This window comes from Prionailurus viverrinus, chromosome A3, assembly GCF_022837055.1.
Source record: "Prionailurus viverrinus isolate Anna chromosome A3, UM_Priviv_1.0, whole genome shotgun sequence".
In the NCBI taxonomy this organism is placed as follows: Eukaryota; Metazoa; Chordata; class Mammalia; order Carnivora; family Felidae; genus Prionailurus; species Prionailurus viverrinus.
The window spans coordinates 60,803,774-60,821,168 of record NC_062563.1 but is presented as its reverse complement, the minus strand read 5'-3'; the positions used below and the strand labels follow the sequence as shown (position 1 = coordinate 60,821,168).

The 17,395-nt window shown below is 33.9% G+C and overlaps 1 protein-coding gene across 3 annotated transcripts in view; it reads left to right on the top strand.

Annotated features, from left to right (window-relative positions):
• Window positions 1–17,395, top strand: part of EIF5B (eukaryotic translation initiation factor 5B) — a 93,966-nt gene that overhangs the window by 45,019 nt on the left and 31,552 nt on the right. For 2 of the 3 annotated variants that reach the window (XM_047851171.1, XM_047851173.1), the window contains 4 exons: window positions 4,590–4,688; window positions 5,379–5,468; window positions 7,495–7,569; window positions 12,369–12,655. In XM_047851171.1, coding sequence (XP_047707127.1) covers window positions 4,590–4,688; window positions 5,379–5,468; window positions 7,495–7,569; window positions 12,369–12,655 — 551 coding nt within the window. The remainder of the gene's footprint in view (window positions 1–4,589; window positions 4,689–5,378; window positions 5,469–7,494; window positions 7,570–12,368; window positions 12,656–17,395) is intronic. The other variant, XM_047851172.1, reaches the window with a different exon arrangement.

The following is a 17,395-nucleotide window of genomic DNA, read 5'->3' as shown; positions in this document are numbered from 1 at the left end:
TGGATTTTCTAATTTTTATTGTCTGTTTCAGTTCATAGTCCAAAATTTATGAAGTAGAGCTAGTGAAGGTTTTTGTGGACCTTGTGGGAGATGTGGGAAAAGGAGTTGTAGAATTTCTGTCCTTTCAGCTGTGAAATTCTTTATATATTTTTACAAAATTTTTAAAGCTTATTTATTTTGAGAGAGAGTGAGCTAGGGAGCACAAGTAGGGGGAGAGGCAGGGAGAGAGACTCCCAAGCAGGCTCTGCATTGTCAACGCAGAGCCCTGCACAGGGCTTGATCCCACAAACCATGAGATGACCTGACCCCAAATCAAGAGTTGGACGCTTAACCCACTAGGCCATCCACGCACCGCTGTAAAATTCTTAAATTTCTTTGTTCACTTTGAATTGTATACATTGTTGAATGATCATTATTTTTTTTTTTAGTGAGAATTTTTTTAATATTTATTTATTTTGAGAGAGAGAGAGAACGAGAACACAAGTGAAGAAGGGCAGAGAGAGAGGGAGACACAGAATCTGAAGCAGGCTCTAGGCTCTGAGCTATCAGCACAGAGCCCGATGTGGGGCTCAAATTCACAAACTTGCGAGATCATCACCTGAGCCGAAGTCGGATGCTTAACCAACTGAGCCACCCAGGCGTTCCGAATGATCATTATTTTTAAAACAGAGTGGTGCACACATGGTTACTTCTTTTTGAAGAGAGGAGTCAGGGAAAGGGGTCTCTGATGTCTGAAGAGTTTGAAGGGACTCCCCCCCCCCCCTTTTTTTTTTTTTAACTTTTGAGGCCAAATAGCAGCTCCACTTAAATGGAACTTCAAAACATAAAGGGTAAAGTTCTGAGAGTACCTCATATTTTTTGGCCAGAGGGACGAGAGGGGCTCCTGGGAGCCAGAGAGTGTAGGGGAAATTGCAGGGTGGGGGAGAAGTGACAGAAGAATCCTATAATTCTGTTGCTGAATGGACATAAATCCTAGGCTTACTATATAGTTCTGTGTGTTTAGAAGAGACCCAAAAAAGGATAGTCAAAACTTTAAGAACTAATCCATGATATAAACCAGTGCCCAAGACCCAGATTTACCTCTATGGCTCATGTATGTACCAGGTAAAATACTGATTCTAAGTATACTGTGGAAAGTCTGTTATAAATGTTCTAATTTCTGTAGCAGCCATTAAATAAGATTAAAACTAAAAGTAGATAAATTAAAAAGGAAATCTAAAGTATATTCAAATAATCCACAAGAAAGCAGGAGAAGGTGAAAAGGGAAATGGAAAACGGAGGTAACAAATCAAATAATAAAATGATAGACTTAAAACCAACTGCATTAATAATTAAAATATGAATAGTCTAAAGATATCAATTAAAAGAGACTGTCAGAAACCAAGAGCCAGCTAGCTATGTGCTGTCTGCAGTAAATCTACTTTAAGTGTACTGATATAGATAAAATGGTAAAAACAGATACCAAAAGAAAGCTTCAGAACAAGTAAAATTACCAAAAATAAAGACCTACATTGCATATGATAAAAAGTGAATGCCTCATAACTTTATAACAATCTTATGTGTACCTAACTACAAGTTCACAAACATTCACCAAAATAGACCATTTTTGGGGAGCCATAAAATAAATCCTAAAACATTTAAAAGATTTGAAATCTTACAGTGTTTTCTGAGGGACCAAAACAGAATTAAACTAGAAATGAATAATAGAAATATATCTACAAAATCAGTAAATATTTAGAAATCAAACCACATTTCTTATTAACCCCTGAGCCCAGGAGAAACTCTTATTGAAAATTAGAAAATATCTTGAATTAGAAGAAAAAAAAAAAAGAAGGAAAACACAGCATATTAAAATTTGTGGGGTGCAGCTAAAGCAGTTCTTAGAGGGGAATTTGTAGTATTAAAATGCTTGTTTTAGAAAAAGAAGGTCTCAAATCAATAGTCTAAGCTTCCCATTTAAACTAAAAAAGAAAAAAAGACAAAGAAAAATGCAGAAAACAATGTAGTTTAAAACAAGACTTAATAGAGAATCATTGAAACCAAAAGTTAGTACTTTGAAAAGATCAATAAAAATGATAAACTTCTAGATGGGCTAAGAAGAAAAAAGAGACAAGACACAAATTACTGATACCATGAGGAAAGAGTGGGGAGGGATATCATCATTACAGATTTCCAGGTGTTAAAATGATAAAGCAATATAATGAACAGCTCTGTGCTAATAGATTGAAAAGCTTAAGATAAAATAGGGCCATTCCTTAAAAGACACAAACTATCAAAACTTAAAATCTATCATGACGAAGTGGATTTTATCCTGGGAGTGAAGGCTGGTTCCATTTTGAAAACCAGTAAATGTGTTTAAAGAAGCAAAACTACATGGATGCAGAAAAATCATTTGACAAAATTCAGTAAGCAAATATGATAGAAATTCACAAAATAGAAAAGTTCCTTATTTTGCTAAAAGAGATCTACAAAAAAAATACACAGTTGTTGCACTTAATGATGAATTATGGCTGCTAAACCCTAATATTGTAATTAAGGCAAGGATGTCCATTCTCACCACAATCATTCCACATTGTACTGGAACATCCTAGAGTTGTAATTAGGGGAAAGAAAGAAAAAAAAGTAAAAGACATACAGATTGAAAGGAAGAAGTAAAACTCTATTTACAGATGACAATTGTTTACATAGAAACTACTGTGAGATACCACTGAAAAAACATGAAACCCTACAACCAATAAGTGAGATTAACAAAGTTATAGATAGGGCCAGCATGCAAATACCAATTGTATATCTGTATGCTAGCCATTAACAGCTGAAAATCAAAACCATATTATTTACAATAGCACCCCACCCCAAAAATACATTGAAACAGTTATAATTCTAATATTTGTGGGACCTATATGCTGAAAACTATAAAAAAAAAAACTGACGAAAATAATCAGAGAACTTTGTAAATGGAGAAATGTTGCATTCATGGATAGGAAAACGATATTGTTAAGATAATCAGTTCTCCGAAATGATCTGTAGATTCAGTGCAATCCCAGTCAGCGGTAGGATATTTTATGAGTATCTATAAGCTATTTCTAAAGTGTGTATGAAGAGATGAAGGAGTTAGAATGGCCAAAATAATTTTGAAAAGAATATACTTGAAAGACTCAGAATATTGTACCTGATTTCAAGACTTACTGTAAAGCTGCAGTCATCAGTACAGTGTGATAATGGCAAAAGCAGCAATAAAGACAAATAGATCAATATAATAGTCTGTATATGGTCAGTTTGTTTTTTTCTGTCATAGGTAAAAGGCAGTTTATTAAGTAAAATACAGTATTAGCAACAACTGATACAATTGGGAATCTGTATGCAAAAACAAAAACCCAAAAGCCTCGTCCTAAATCTCATTAAATAAAAATTAACACAAAAAAGATCATAAATCTAAATATAAAATGTACAACTATAAAACTTTAGGGGAAAACATAGTAGAAAGTCTTTGTGACCTTGTGTTAGTGATTAGTTTAACTTCAAAAGCATAATTCATAAAAGGAACAAATTTGAGGAAGTCCAGTTAAAAACTTGTTCTGCAAAAGACACCATTGAGACAGTTCAGAGACAGTACCTCAAAATCACGTATCTGACAAAGGATTAATATGCAGAATATGAGAAGATAACTCTGTATTCAACAATAAGAAAAGCAACAACCCTATTTAAAAATGGGCAAAAGATTTGAACAGAAACTTAAACTATAAGCAATGAAAAGAATGTTTAACATTAGTCATTATGGAAATTCAAATTAAGACCACCATGAGCTTTCACTACATATTTATTGAAATACTTACATTTAAAACATCTTTTTCTGGCAAGTATACAGAACATTGGAACTCACCTACTTTACTGGTTGGAATGCAAAATGGTAAAGCCAATTTGGAAAACAGTTGGCAGTTTCTTACAAAATTAAATACCTATTTACATAATGTCCCATCATTCCCACTTCAAAATATTTACCACAAAGAAATGTTCACATAGAAACCTGCATACAAATGTTTGTAGCAGCTTTATTCGTAATTGTCAAAAACTGGAAACAACTCAAATGTCCATCAGTTGTCTAAAAGATAATGGAACTGTAGTATATACTTAACAATAGAATGCTACTCAGCAATAAAAAGAAATGAAGTATTAGTACACACGAGGATGACTCTAAAATCCATTATGATGACAGCAGCCCAGACTAGAAGGTTTAATTTCTGTGATATTTTGGAAAAAAATCTTTTGGGAAAGAGAACAGATAGGTGGTTGCAAGGATGTAAGTAGGGTTTGACTACACAGAACAGCCTAGGGTGATGGAATTGTTCTTCATCTTGTGTTTAATAACTCTGCTCATCTGTCAAAAGTCACAGAACTGGACACCAAGAAAGTAGAATTTTAGTGTATGTATATTTTACAATATCTTATATAAAAAAGATTTTTCCATGAATGTTCTTTTATATTTCAAGGTATGTATCTCTGGGGTGAATAAAATGTTACCTTTTCAAGTAGCATTTCTTAAATGATATGCAAATAGCATAAGTCTAAAGTTTTTCATTCTTATCACTTAGGTGTTGAAGTGCCATCAAAAGACTCTTTGCCAAAGAAAAGGCCAATTTATGAAGATAAAAAGAAGAAAAAAACACTACAGCAGCTAGAAAATAAAGAAGGTTTGTATACAAAGTGACCTATGACTTAAAAATATTTTGGGGGCGCCTGGGTGGCTCAAGTCGGTTAAGCGTCTGACTTCGGCTCAGGTCATGATCTCACGGTCTGTGAGTTCAAGCTCCGTGTCAGGCTCTGTGCTGTCAGTTCAGAACCTAGAGCCTGCTTTGGATTCTGTGTCTCCCTCTCTCTCTGCCCTTCCCCCACTCACGCTCTGTCTCTCTCTACCAAAAACTGAATAAACGTTAAAAAAATTTTTTTAAATTTTGTTTGACTTTCTCCTACAACATTCAAAACAATGTCTTTTAAAGAAACTGGAAATCAGAATTACATATTGAAACTTACTATACCGTATTTCCTATTATTGTTAATCATTCTCAGCTGATTTAAATGACAGGTTAATGGAAAAGTGCTTTTGTTCGAAAAACCTAGATCGTACCCAAAAACTATTCTTAATTATCATTCTTATTTTTCCTTTGTTTCCTTCTCAACCTTTTTGTAATTTTCCATTCTATTCCTTGAATAGAAAGAAACTCTGTTTCCTGTAAAATATATGACTGATATTTAAACATTTTCTAAACGTGCTGAAGAATTCAAGTTTGTACTATTGGTTTTATTCAGTACTTAACAGAGTATCCTAACAGAAATTATGCACTGAAAAAGTATTGTTAACTTGGTTTCTGCCTTGTTTTCAGTGTCTGAACCAATAGAATTAAATGCTGCTGTAGAAGTGGTAGAACAAGGAGTACCAGAAAAGGAAGAGACACCACCTCCTGTTGAACCAGGCCAGTAGCACTGACTAATTGCTTCCTATTAAATAGCATTGGTGTGTCAGAAGTTGTCTAGTCATTATTAGTGTGGGGAAACCAAATATCTGGCAGGATGGTCTTTTTCATACTTCTTTTCTTTTCTCTAAACCATTCCTTTCCATTTCCATTTTGAAAAAGTGTAGATTTGAGTCAGTTTCTTTTTAATAGTGTCAGTAAAATGTAGAGAGGATAGAAGTTTTTAGATTTTTTTCTGATGTTTTCATTTTGGGTCAGAAATCTTAGGTGGTGCCAAGAAGACCTGAAGTTCTTTATTTAATCCTTTGGAAACAAATTGGTAGCATTTTAATGAGAACTATTTAAGAGTCATAAAAATTGGCATTTTTAAACCTCCTTGGAGGTCAACTTCTATTTACTAAATCAATAAGAGGATTGTTTATTCATTGTGTGTGTGTGTGTTTTGAGGTTGGAGAAAAATCTTTGGCTTTTTTTTTTTGTTTGTTTAAGATAAACATTGTTCTAATTCATTAGACTACGTATTGATAGAGCCAGAGGTTAACTAAATGTGTGGTAATAATATCAAGAGAAGCTCCATATTGTAAAGTTTGGATTGGGAATAAAAAGCAAGAGAATGTCAAGACTGACCCACACTAGTGAAAGATATCATTTCTGGTTCCTTTCCTTCTTTCTCCCCTTCTGTTCTTGGTATAAAACGGATCATTTACTTGGCACAACTCAGCTTAACATGATGACATTAGAGGAATTCAGGTTGATACACTTAATAGCAGTCCATTATTTTAGGTGACATTTGTAGCAGTAGAAAGAATTGTTAATTTAGAAGGATGTTTTGGGTACATGTACCTGACTCATTTTCTTTTCCTCAAGATGACTCAACCAAACTTGTTGTCAAGTAATAATTATTACAGGGAAGCAAATACCACATGTCCTATGATTTGAGAATAGTTTTGCTTTATTGGATTTCATAAAAAAGAGTCATTAATATTGAGAATATTAAATCTTGAATTCAAAATTATACCTTTTTGGATACTTTTGGATTGTCAGCAGATATTCTATTCTTATTTTCAACTGGAGTAGAGGTGTAGCTTTGTACCTACAGCTATATAATTTAAGTAGTATTTGTATGTATCTGTAGAGGTTAAAGCAATAAAATAAGTAGTAAATTCTTAGGTATGAAGTAGAAGTTTGAAACATCAAAATGGAGATGCAGTAAGTCCCCTCTTATCTGCAGGGGATATGCTCCAAGACACCCGGTGGATGCCTGAAACAGCAGATAGTACTGAATTCTGTATATACTATGTTTTCTCCTTTACATACATAGATGTGATAGAGTTTAACTTATAAATTAGGCACGTAAGAAAAGAACAGTAATGAGTAATAACATGAACAATCAGAATGATATACTGTATGAAAAGTTATGTGAATGTAGTCTTTCTCTTTTAAAATATTGTACTGTACTCTTCTTGTGATGATGTGATATGACAAAACACTCACATGATGAGATGAAGTGAGATGAGTGATGTAGGCACTGTGATGTAATGTTAAACTACTGTTGACCTCCTGACCATGTTAAGAAGGAGGATTGTCTGCTTCCAGACCACAGTTGACTGTGGGTAACTGAAAATGCAGAAAGCAAGACTAGATAAGGTGAGGGGACTCTTGTGAAATTTCATTTTTGCTCAAGAACCTAGGAGTATGACCATCTACCCTTTTCAAAATCTAACAAAACATTTAAATGTCTGAGTTTCTAATATGTCAAATATTATGTCAAATATTTAATTATGTCAAATATGAAATCTGGATTAAGTGTAATTTCATGTATTCAAAATTCTGGGTAATTGTGCAGCATTTGGTAATAGTAAATTATAACATGCTAGCTATATTGAAAAAATAATTCAAAGATAATGAGATTGTATATATGTTTTTGCATAATGAAAACATTTTTAATGTCAGCATAATTTTCTACTTTTTTCTAAAAGCAATTCCCTATTTCTAGATGATTTCTAACAAAAATCTTTATTTACAGAAGAGGAAGAAGAAACTGAAGATGCTGGATTGGATGATTGGGAAGCTATGGCCAGTGATGAGGAGAGAGAAAAAGGTGAATAGCTTATAAGTACACATTGATAAATCTCGTGGTAATTAGAGGTGTGTATATTTAAAGGAATGGTCAGTCTTCTGATGATGAAAGCCATATGAACATTTCTGAGAATAAAAACCAGTCTTGATTTCTCCATTGCCATGGTTCCTAAATCCTTATGTGGATCCTCATTTTATGAATAAATGGTTTTTCAGAAGATCCTAGGATTTAAAATACATTTTTTCAGTGGCGCCTGGATGGCTCATTTGGTTGTGTCCCGACTCTTGATTTTACCTCAGGTCGTGTTCTCATGGTTCACGAGTTCAAGCCCCACATTGGGTGCCTGTCTCTGCCTCTCTCTGTGCCCCTCCCCTGTGTGCACACTCTCCCTCTCAAAAATAAACTTTAAAATATGTATACATATATATATATTTCAGTATGATGTTATAAATGGGATTAGGTTATTAAAGGTAGCCTACCAAAAGCCCCTTTAACTTAAAACATAATACAAAGATAATGCAAGTAAATGGTACCTAATCAATGTGAATAAACAATTTTTCTTTGTCATTACTTTCTGTCATTTATTATTAAAGTCTACTTTCTTTGGTTTTAATTTCCTGATTTTTCCCCCTAACTTCTTAAATTTTTTTTTTTTTATACATTTATTTATTTTTGAGAGACAGAGAGAGACAGAGCATGAGCAGGGGAGGGACAGAGAGAGGGAGACAGAATCAGAAGCAGGCTTCAGGCTCCGAGCTGTTAGCACAGAGCCCAACACGGGCCTCGAACCCACCAACGGTGAGATCATGACCCGAGCCGAAGTCGGATGCTCAACTGACTGAGCCACCCAGGCGCCCCACTAACTTCTTAAAATGGATATTTGTTTATTTAGAGTTTTTTTCCTTAATATATGTGGGTGGGTTTTTTTTTGGAAGTTTTCATTTTAATTACAGTTAATATACAGTGTTATATTAGTTTCAGGTGTATGATAATGTTTCAACAATCCTGTGTATCACCTGGTGCTCATCATAACAAGTGCACTCCTTAATCCCCATCACCTATTGAATTCACCCCTACCCTCTCCCCAGCCTCTGGTAACCATCAGTTTGCTCTCTGTAGTTAAGAGTATTTTTCTTGGTTTTTCTATTTCTCTCTTTCATATGCCCTTTGCTTATTTGTTTTGTTTCTTAAATTCCACATATGAGTAAAATCATGATATTTGTCTTTCTCCGACTGATGTATTTCACTTAGTGTTGACCCTCTAGCTCCATCCATGTTGTTGCAAAATGGCAAGACGTCATTCTTTCTTATGGCTGAATAATATTCTGTTGTGTATATATATTCCACATCTTCTTTATCCATTCATCTATCAGTGCATACTTTGGCTGCTTATATATTTTGGCTATTGTAAGTAATGCTGTTATAAACATAAGGGTACATGTATCCCTTTGAATTAGTGTTTTTGTATTTTTTGGGGGTAAGTGCCCGGTAGTGTCATTACTGGATCGTAAGATAGTTATATTTTTAACTCTTTGAGGAATCTCCATACTGTTTTCCACAGTGGCTGCACCAGTTTGCATTCCCACCAACAGTGCACTAGGGTTCCTTTTTTTCCACATCCTGGCCAACACTTAATATATGTTTTTAAAACTAAATTTTTCTTTAAGCTTTAGTCCTATTTCACAAGTTCTGATGATATTTGTAATTTCCATTTTAATATATTTTACCTGATTTATAGAAATGTAGTTTTTAATTTACAAAAGTGGGATTTTCTGATTATTTTTCTTGTTACTTCATTGAGATCACAGAACATAAATGTATCTTTTTGAAATATGTTGAGAGGGGCACCTGGGTGGCTCAGTAGGTTAAGCATCTGACTTCGGCTCAGGTCATGATCTGGCAGTTAGTGAGTTTGAGCCCTGTATCAGGCTCTGTGCTGACAGCTCAGAGCCTGGAGCCTCCTTCAGATTCTGTGTCTCCCTCTCTCTCTGCCCCTTCTCTCCTTGCACACTGTCTCTCTTTCTCTCTCTCAAAAATAAATAAACATTAAAAAAATTGAAATATGTTGAGAATTAATTTACAACCTAATACATGGTTGATTATTGTAAATGTTTAATATGTGATTGGAAGGAGTTTATATTCTGCAGTACTATGTGCCTTGTTCTCTATAGAGTTAACCCTTGAACAACATGGATTTGAACTCCAGGAGTTCACTCACATGCAAATTTTGTTTTGTTTTGTTTTGTTTTTATAAATACAGTGCTATAAATATATTTCCCTTTAGATTTTATTCATAACATTATTATTTCTCTGGTTTATTTTATTATAGGAATATAGTATGTAATACACATAGCATAGAAAATATGTGCTAATCAACTATTTATGTTATTACTAAGGCTTACGGTCAGTGGTAGGCTATTAGTAGTTAGGTTTTTGAGGAGTCAAAAGTTATACATGGATTTTTGACTATGCAGGGCGACAAACATCTTTAACTTCCACATTGTTCAAGGGTACACTGTTTTTAATCAGATTTGCTTATCATTTTGTTCAAGTGTTTCTTATTCTTTTTTTTCTGGAGTGTGTTTTTTCTCTGTTACTGAGAGAGGTGGGTTAAAATCTCCTGCCCTAATTGTAAATTGTCTGTTTCTCCTTGAGTTCTGTTAATTTTGTTTAATATATTTTAGTACTTTATTATTAGGTGAGTACACTCATTTTTTGATGGATTGATGCACTGATTTGTTATTCTATTATGTTTTATTTATATTTTATTTTTTTATTTCTAGTAATGCCTTTTGCCTTAAAGTATACATGATATGGCTATACCAGCTTTGATTCACATGATATTTTTCTATTTTTATTTTTCTGTCTCCTTAAATAGAACATATTTGAGATTTTTAAATCCAGAGTGTCAATCTTTATATTTTACCTAGACCACTTAGCCCATTACATTTAACCCTTGATGTAATTAATGAAGTATACTTATTATCTTTATCTTATTTAGTCCTTATTCTGTTTCTTTTTTTCTCCTTTTTAACCGTTTTTGGGATTGGGTTTTTTTGTTTTGTTTTTAATTCCATATTTTCCTCCTTCCACGAGCTTGGAAGTTGTATACTCTTCCACTTACTTTTAGTGGTTACTCCATTTGAACTATTAGTGTTTAATGTTACCCTCTTTCCAGACAGACAACGCATACCACAGAATACATGAAGAACATTTATCTACTTCTCAATTTATATATCATTATTCTCATTTATTTTAATTCTCTGTTTTAAATCCCATAATAGCTTAAGTTTATTCATATTGTAAGCTTTTTGTTGTGTTTCATTTCTTTTTGTGTCTCTGACCTTCCATTTGAGATTATTTCTTCTGGCCTGAAGAACACCTTTTAGAATTTCCTTTAGTATGAATCTGTTAGTGAGGCATTCCATTTTTGCTTTTCTAAAAATACCATTATCTCATCTTAATTCTTGAAGGGTATATTTATTGGGTGAGGACCTCTTTGTTGAAATTCTCTTTAACATTTTAAAGATACTATTCCCTTGTGTTAGCTTTCATGGTTTCTTTTGAGAAGTCAGATATCAGCCAAAGGTTTTCATGTGTCTTTGGCTTTCAGCAGTTTTATTATGATATGGCCAGGGTCAGTTTCCTTTTATTTATTCTGCCTATAGAGCTTTATCAATGTATGGTTTTATGTTTTTATCCATTTTACAATGTTATGAACCATTATTTTTTCTCAGGGATTCTAGTTATGCCTATGATATACCTTCCTGTTATAACAATGTGTCGTCTTTTCTGTGTTTTTCACATAATTGAATTTCCATGGTTCTTTCTAGATTGTTTCTTCTCATCTGTCTTCTGGTTCACTAATTTTCTCTTCAGCTGTTTCTCCTCTCCTGTTAAACCCATCTTTTGGGTTCCTAGTTTTGTCTCCAGTGTTTTCTAGTTTTAGATATTCCATTTAACTATTTTTTATAGTTCTTTACTTTCTAAAGTTTTTAATCTTTTGCTCCCTGGATGTTAGAAACATAGTCATTTTTAAATTTTGGTTTTATAACCTCAATGTATAGACATTTTGTGGTTTTCTGTATGCTGGCTTCCATCCTGTGATTCGTTTTTTCATGTGACTCATTATTTTCATATATTGTGCTGGATATTATACTTGTAAAACTGCAAAATAATTTGAGGTCAAGGATGGTGTTTTCTTTCTCCAGAGAAAATTGTGTGTACAATCCACCAGGGTTCTGAATGAACTAGCAATATGGAATCATCTTATTCCAAATTTAGAATTGATAGAATCTGGAGGTGATTGGCCAATAACAGGGAGGTCCTGTTTATTTTCTATTCATTCTAACTGCTAGGGTGCAGTTCCCCAGGATTTTAGCCCACAATAAAGAGTAGTCAGCCTTACCCCCCTGAGTCCTTAATAGGCCCAATACCTGGACCCCTAAGCACTGCTTAAGCTCACCTTCTCTAGAATCAGCAAATGACCATTGCTTCTCTTCCTTTGTGCTAAGATCAAGTGCAGAATCAGCAAATGACTCCAAGGGAAAGAAATTGTAAGCATTTTGTTCCCCTCACTGTGTTCCTTTTCTGTCTTTAGGTTGTCTTAGTAATATATTAAGTTTTTATTGTTAAATGGCAATCTTCATTGTAACATGTTGACCAATGCTTTGCTTTTATGATGCATGAAAACAATTTAGCATTAATGATGTTTTATAATGTTACTGCCTTACTTAATGCACCCTTAGTATTTCCCCTTAATCTTGACAGAAATCTCCATTTTTAACTTTCATTTATTTTAAAATCTTTTTTACTCAAAGAAGAAAACACGGTGCATATAGAAGTAAAAGAAAACCCTGAAGAAGAGGAGGAGGAGGAGGAAGAAGAGAGTGAAGAGGAAGAGAGTGAAGAGGAAGAGGAAGAGGAAGGAGAAAGTGAAGGCAGTGAAGGTGATGAAGAAGATGAAAAGGTGTCCGATGAGAAAGAAGCAGGGAAAATGTTAGATAAAAAACCAAGTAAAGAAATGAGTTCAGAATCTGAATACGACTCTGATGATGATCGAACTAAAGAAGAAAGGGTTTATGACAAAGCCAAACGGAGGATTGAGGTATTTATTTTCCCGTTTGCCTTTCTCTTTACTCCTTTCCTCCCCACTCCTCTAGGATCATTAGAACTATCCTCTGAACTAAAGACAATGTGGTACTGGCATAAGAACAGATAATACAGGTGAATGAAACAACTGAAAGTCCAAGAATAAACCCTCATCTTTCTCGCCTATTGATTTGTTGTCAAAGATACCAAAGCAATTCAGTGGGAAAAGGATACCTTTCTCAACCAAATGAAGCTAGTTAAATTAATAAAAAGTTTAGTCTCTGACCCCACATCATACCTAAAAGTAATCTTAGATCAGAGATAGAGCTAAAGATGTAATAAACTAAAGGTATGAATTAAGAAAAAATGCAGAGGAAAATATTTATGACTTTGGGTTAGACAACAGGTCTTTGACACTGATCTAACCCAAGGACCTTACTCCCTGACCTAAGTCATAATGGTATACTGTTTCATCATATATTTCTTGTTTTCTCTAAATTTTTATGTTCTCTTTGAGTGATGGTTTACTCTGAGCACATACCTTCTAGTCATAAACACTAAACTAGTGTTTGCCTTGTATATCTTAGGTAGTTACTGTGAGGCATCTGATCACTTTAGTTGTTTAAATCTGGTGGGTTACTGAGGCATCTTTCTATTTAGTAAAGTGTACATACCTACCAGGCTTACTATATTTTTCCTATGTAATGCAGTGGACTTGAGAGTTTTCTTCAATTCTGTCAGCTTAGTATAAATAATAACAATAAAAACTAGTTTTCTTGAGGGTGCTAAACTGTTTTAAAGCTAAAAATTATTTTAGCTTTTCTTTGTTAAAAGGGGTGCCTGAGTGGCTCAGTCAGTTGAGTGGCCAACTCTTTTGATTTCGGCTCAGGTCATGATCCCAGGGTTGTGGGATTGAGTCCTGTGTCAGACTGTGCTCTGAGTATGGAGCCTGTTTTAGATTCTCTCTGTCTCTATAATAATAACAATAATAATAATAATATATATTTTTTTCATTTATAATCCTAATTTTTAAATTTTTTTGTTTTGAAAACCTGTATGTCAGTGTTTGCCTCTTTCCTCTGTGAAGCCTACAAAGGGATACATTTTCAGAATTTCTTAAGAAGGTCTGTTGATTTAAGTTCGATTTCTCACCCTATCACTATTGACAGTTTTAGGTAATATAATTCTGTTTTGGAGGATAGTCCTCTTCATTTAGGACATTATACAGCATCCCTTCCCCCCACCCACTAGATACCAGTGACATTCCCTTCTCTTTCCCATTATAACTGCAGCTTCCCGTAGCACCTACTCAAGCCAACTGTCTTGCTCTATACCCATTTGTGAGAGACAGTTCGTACTGTGATCATTTAAAAACAATGGGTATAAAGCAGAAAGTAAAAGTTTCCCCATTATCTCACTTCCCAGACCTGTTCATAGTTCTGTACATGTTCAGGTTTTTTAAAATGTTTAACTAAAACTAAGAGGCACCTGGGTAGCTTAATCAGTTAAGCATCTGACTCTTGATTTCAGCTTGGGTCATGATCTCACAGTTTGTGAGACTGAGCCCCGCATCAGGCTGCCTGCTGACGGTGTGGAGCCTGCTTAGGATTTTCTCTCTCCCCCCTCCCTCCCTCTCTCCCTACCCCTCCCCAACTTGTACTGTCTCTCTCAAAATAATAAACATTAAAAAAAAGAAGTTAGATAATAAATTTTGTAGATACATATTCTTTTCTTCACATAATATGCTATGGACCTCTTACCACAATAGTTTTTTTAAGCAGCTTTGTTGAGATATCTACATATCAAAGAATTGATCCATTTTAAGTGTACAATTCAGTACAATTTTGTAAATTAGAGTTGTTCATCTATTGTCACAACTCAACATTAGAGTATTTTTATCACCCCAGGAAGATTTCTTACACCAATTTGCGTCATTCCCTATTCCTAGTCCTACATATACAGCAGTTCCTATGCCCACCCTCCCTGTCCCCTCATCTACAGTTTTGCTTTCCATGGTGTGGTCAGTTGCATTCTGGAAGCAGATGATCCTCCTCCTGATGTATTGTCAGAGGGTCAGTAGTTGCCTAACACTATGTCATTCACCTTACTTCATCTCATTACATAGGCATTTCATAATCTCACATCATCATAAGAAGAAGGGTGAGTGCAGTACAATAACATACTTTGAGAGAAACCATATGTACAGAACTTTTATTGCGGTATATTGTTATCCTCGTATTTTATTACTAGTTATTATTAATCTTTTACTGTGCCTAGTTTACAAATTTATCATTGATATGTATAGAAGAAACATGGAGTATATATAGGGTTTGGTACTATCTGCAGTATCAGGCATCCACTGGGGGTCTTGGAATGTATCACCACCCCTTGGATAAGGAGGGACCGTTGTAAATTCAGTCATATAATATGTGTTTTTTTGTGTCTGGCTTATTTTACTTACCCTGGTTATCTGTGTGGTAGCTGTATCAGAATTTTGTTCATTTTTATTGCCAAATAGCGTTTTGTTGTATAAATATACCATATTTTATTATTATCTATCACTAGAGGACAGAGTTGTTTCTACTTTTTGGCTATTATGAATAGTACTGTTATATACATGCATTTGCATATGAATCTTTATATGGAAATGTGTTTTCATTTGGGGGGGAAGGGTGGGAGTATGTACTCCTAAGAGTGAAATTGCTGGATAATACGGTAAATTTGTGTTTAACTTTTTCAGAAACTGTTAAACTCTTTTCCAAAGTGGCTGCACAATTATAGATTCCAACCGGTTGAAGGTTCTCTGTATCCTCACTAATACTTGTTAACCTTTGTCTTTTCGATTATAGCCATTCTAGTGGATATGAAATAGTATATATCTTATTGTGGTTTTAATTTGCATTTCTCTCATGTTGAGCATTTCTCAGTTTGCTTATTGGCCCTTCCTGTATCTTCATTGGTAAAACATGTATTCAAATTATTTGTCTTTTTATTATTGAGTTGTAAGAGTTCTTTTAGTTTTTTTAAATTTTGTTAACGTCAGTTTATCAAAATTTGCTGTTATAGAGCATGCTTCTAGTGTTGTAGTATAGAAATCTTTGTCTAACTTAATGTCATGAATATTTTGTCCTGTTTATTTCTAAATTTAGTTTATTTAGATTTAGTAAATTTAGTAAATCTAGATCTAGATTTAGTTTCTTCTGTCTTTAGCTCTACCTCTGATAAATTAAAAAAAATTTTTTTTAAATATTCATTTTGGAGAGAATGTGAGTGGGGGAGGGTCAGAGAGAGGGAAACACAGCATCCAAAGCAGGCTCCAGGCTCTGAGCTGTCAGCACAGAGCCTGATGTGGGGCTCGAACTCATGGACCGCGAGATCATGACCTAAGCTGAAGTTGCATGCTTAACCGACTGAGCCACCCAGGCGCCCCTCTGATCTGTTTTAAGATACCTTTTATGCATGATGTGGGGTCATAGACAAAGTTCATTTTTTATTAATTTAACTAGCATCATTGTTTGAAAAAGCTATCCTTTTCCCATTGCTTTGGCATCTTTGACAAATCAATAGGTTGGAAATATGAAGGTTTATTTGTGGACTTTGATTTCTGTTTCATTCACCTGTATTACCTGTTCTTCTGCTAGTACCACACTCTCTTTATTATAGTTTTATAGTAAGTTTTGAGATAGGGAAATCTTCCATTGTTATTCCTTTTCAAGATTATTTTGGCTATTATAGGTCACTTGCTTTTCCATATAAATTTTATGGTCAGTTTGTCAATTTCTGCAGAAATCTTGCTTAGATTTAGCTGGTGATTGTGTTGAATCTATAGATCAATTTAGGGAGAATTATCTATTTTAATATTATTGAAATAGGCTGATGATTATACATTCAGTTGGATCTTTTACAGTTTCTTCTAGTAGTGTCTTATAGTTTTCATAGTTTGAGATTTGTAATTCTTTTAAATTTATTACTAGGTATTTTACTGTTTTTGATACTATCGAATGGGATCACAATTGAAAAAATTTTTTTTTCATTTCATTTTTCAGTATAAAGAAATACAGTTGAGTCTTATAGATTGATCTTGTATCCTGTAGCTATACTGAAATATTTTATATTCTAATAATATGTGTGTTATGTGTTAAGCTAACACATTCTTTGTGGGGAAAGCATTCAGATTTTCACCATTAACTATGATGTCAATAGTGCCCTTTATAGGTTTGAGGAACTTCCTTTCTTTCTTTTCCTAATTTGTGAGAGTTTATATCATAAATGGAGATGGGTACTTTTTCTATGATATGTATTGAGGTTGTTTTTTGTGTGTGTGTGTGTGTTAATATATGATGTATTAACATTAGTTTTCAAATGTTAAGCTAACACTTGCATTACTAGAATATATCCCACTTGATCCTGGTATGTAATTCTCTTTATATGTTACTGGATTTGGCAGTATTTTGCTGAGGTTTTTGTGGTCTATACTTATAAGTGATGTTGATCAGTAGCTTTGCTTATCATATGTTGGTCTGGCTTTGGTGTCAATTTAAAATTAGCTTCCTTAGGATTGGTCAGGAAGTCTTCCTCCTCTTTTTTTCTGCAAGAGTTGTGAAGCATTGTTTTTTCTGTTTTAAATGGTAGGCAAAATTTACTAACAAAGCTTTTTTTCTGTGGGGAGATTTATAAATTTCTAATTCAATTTCTTGTTATCTTTTTGTCATATTTTCTTTTTCATCTTGAGTCATGCTCAGTAATTTTTGTCTTT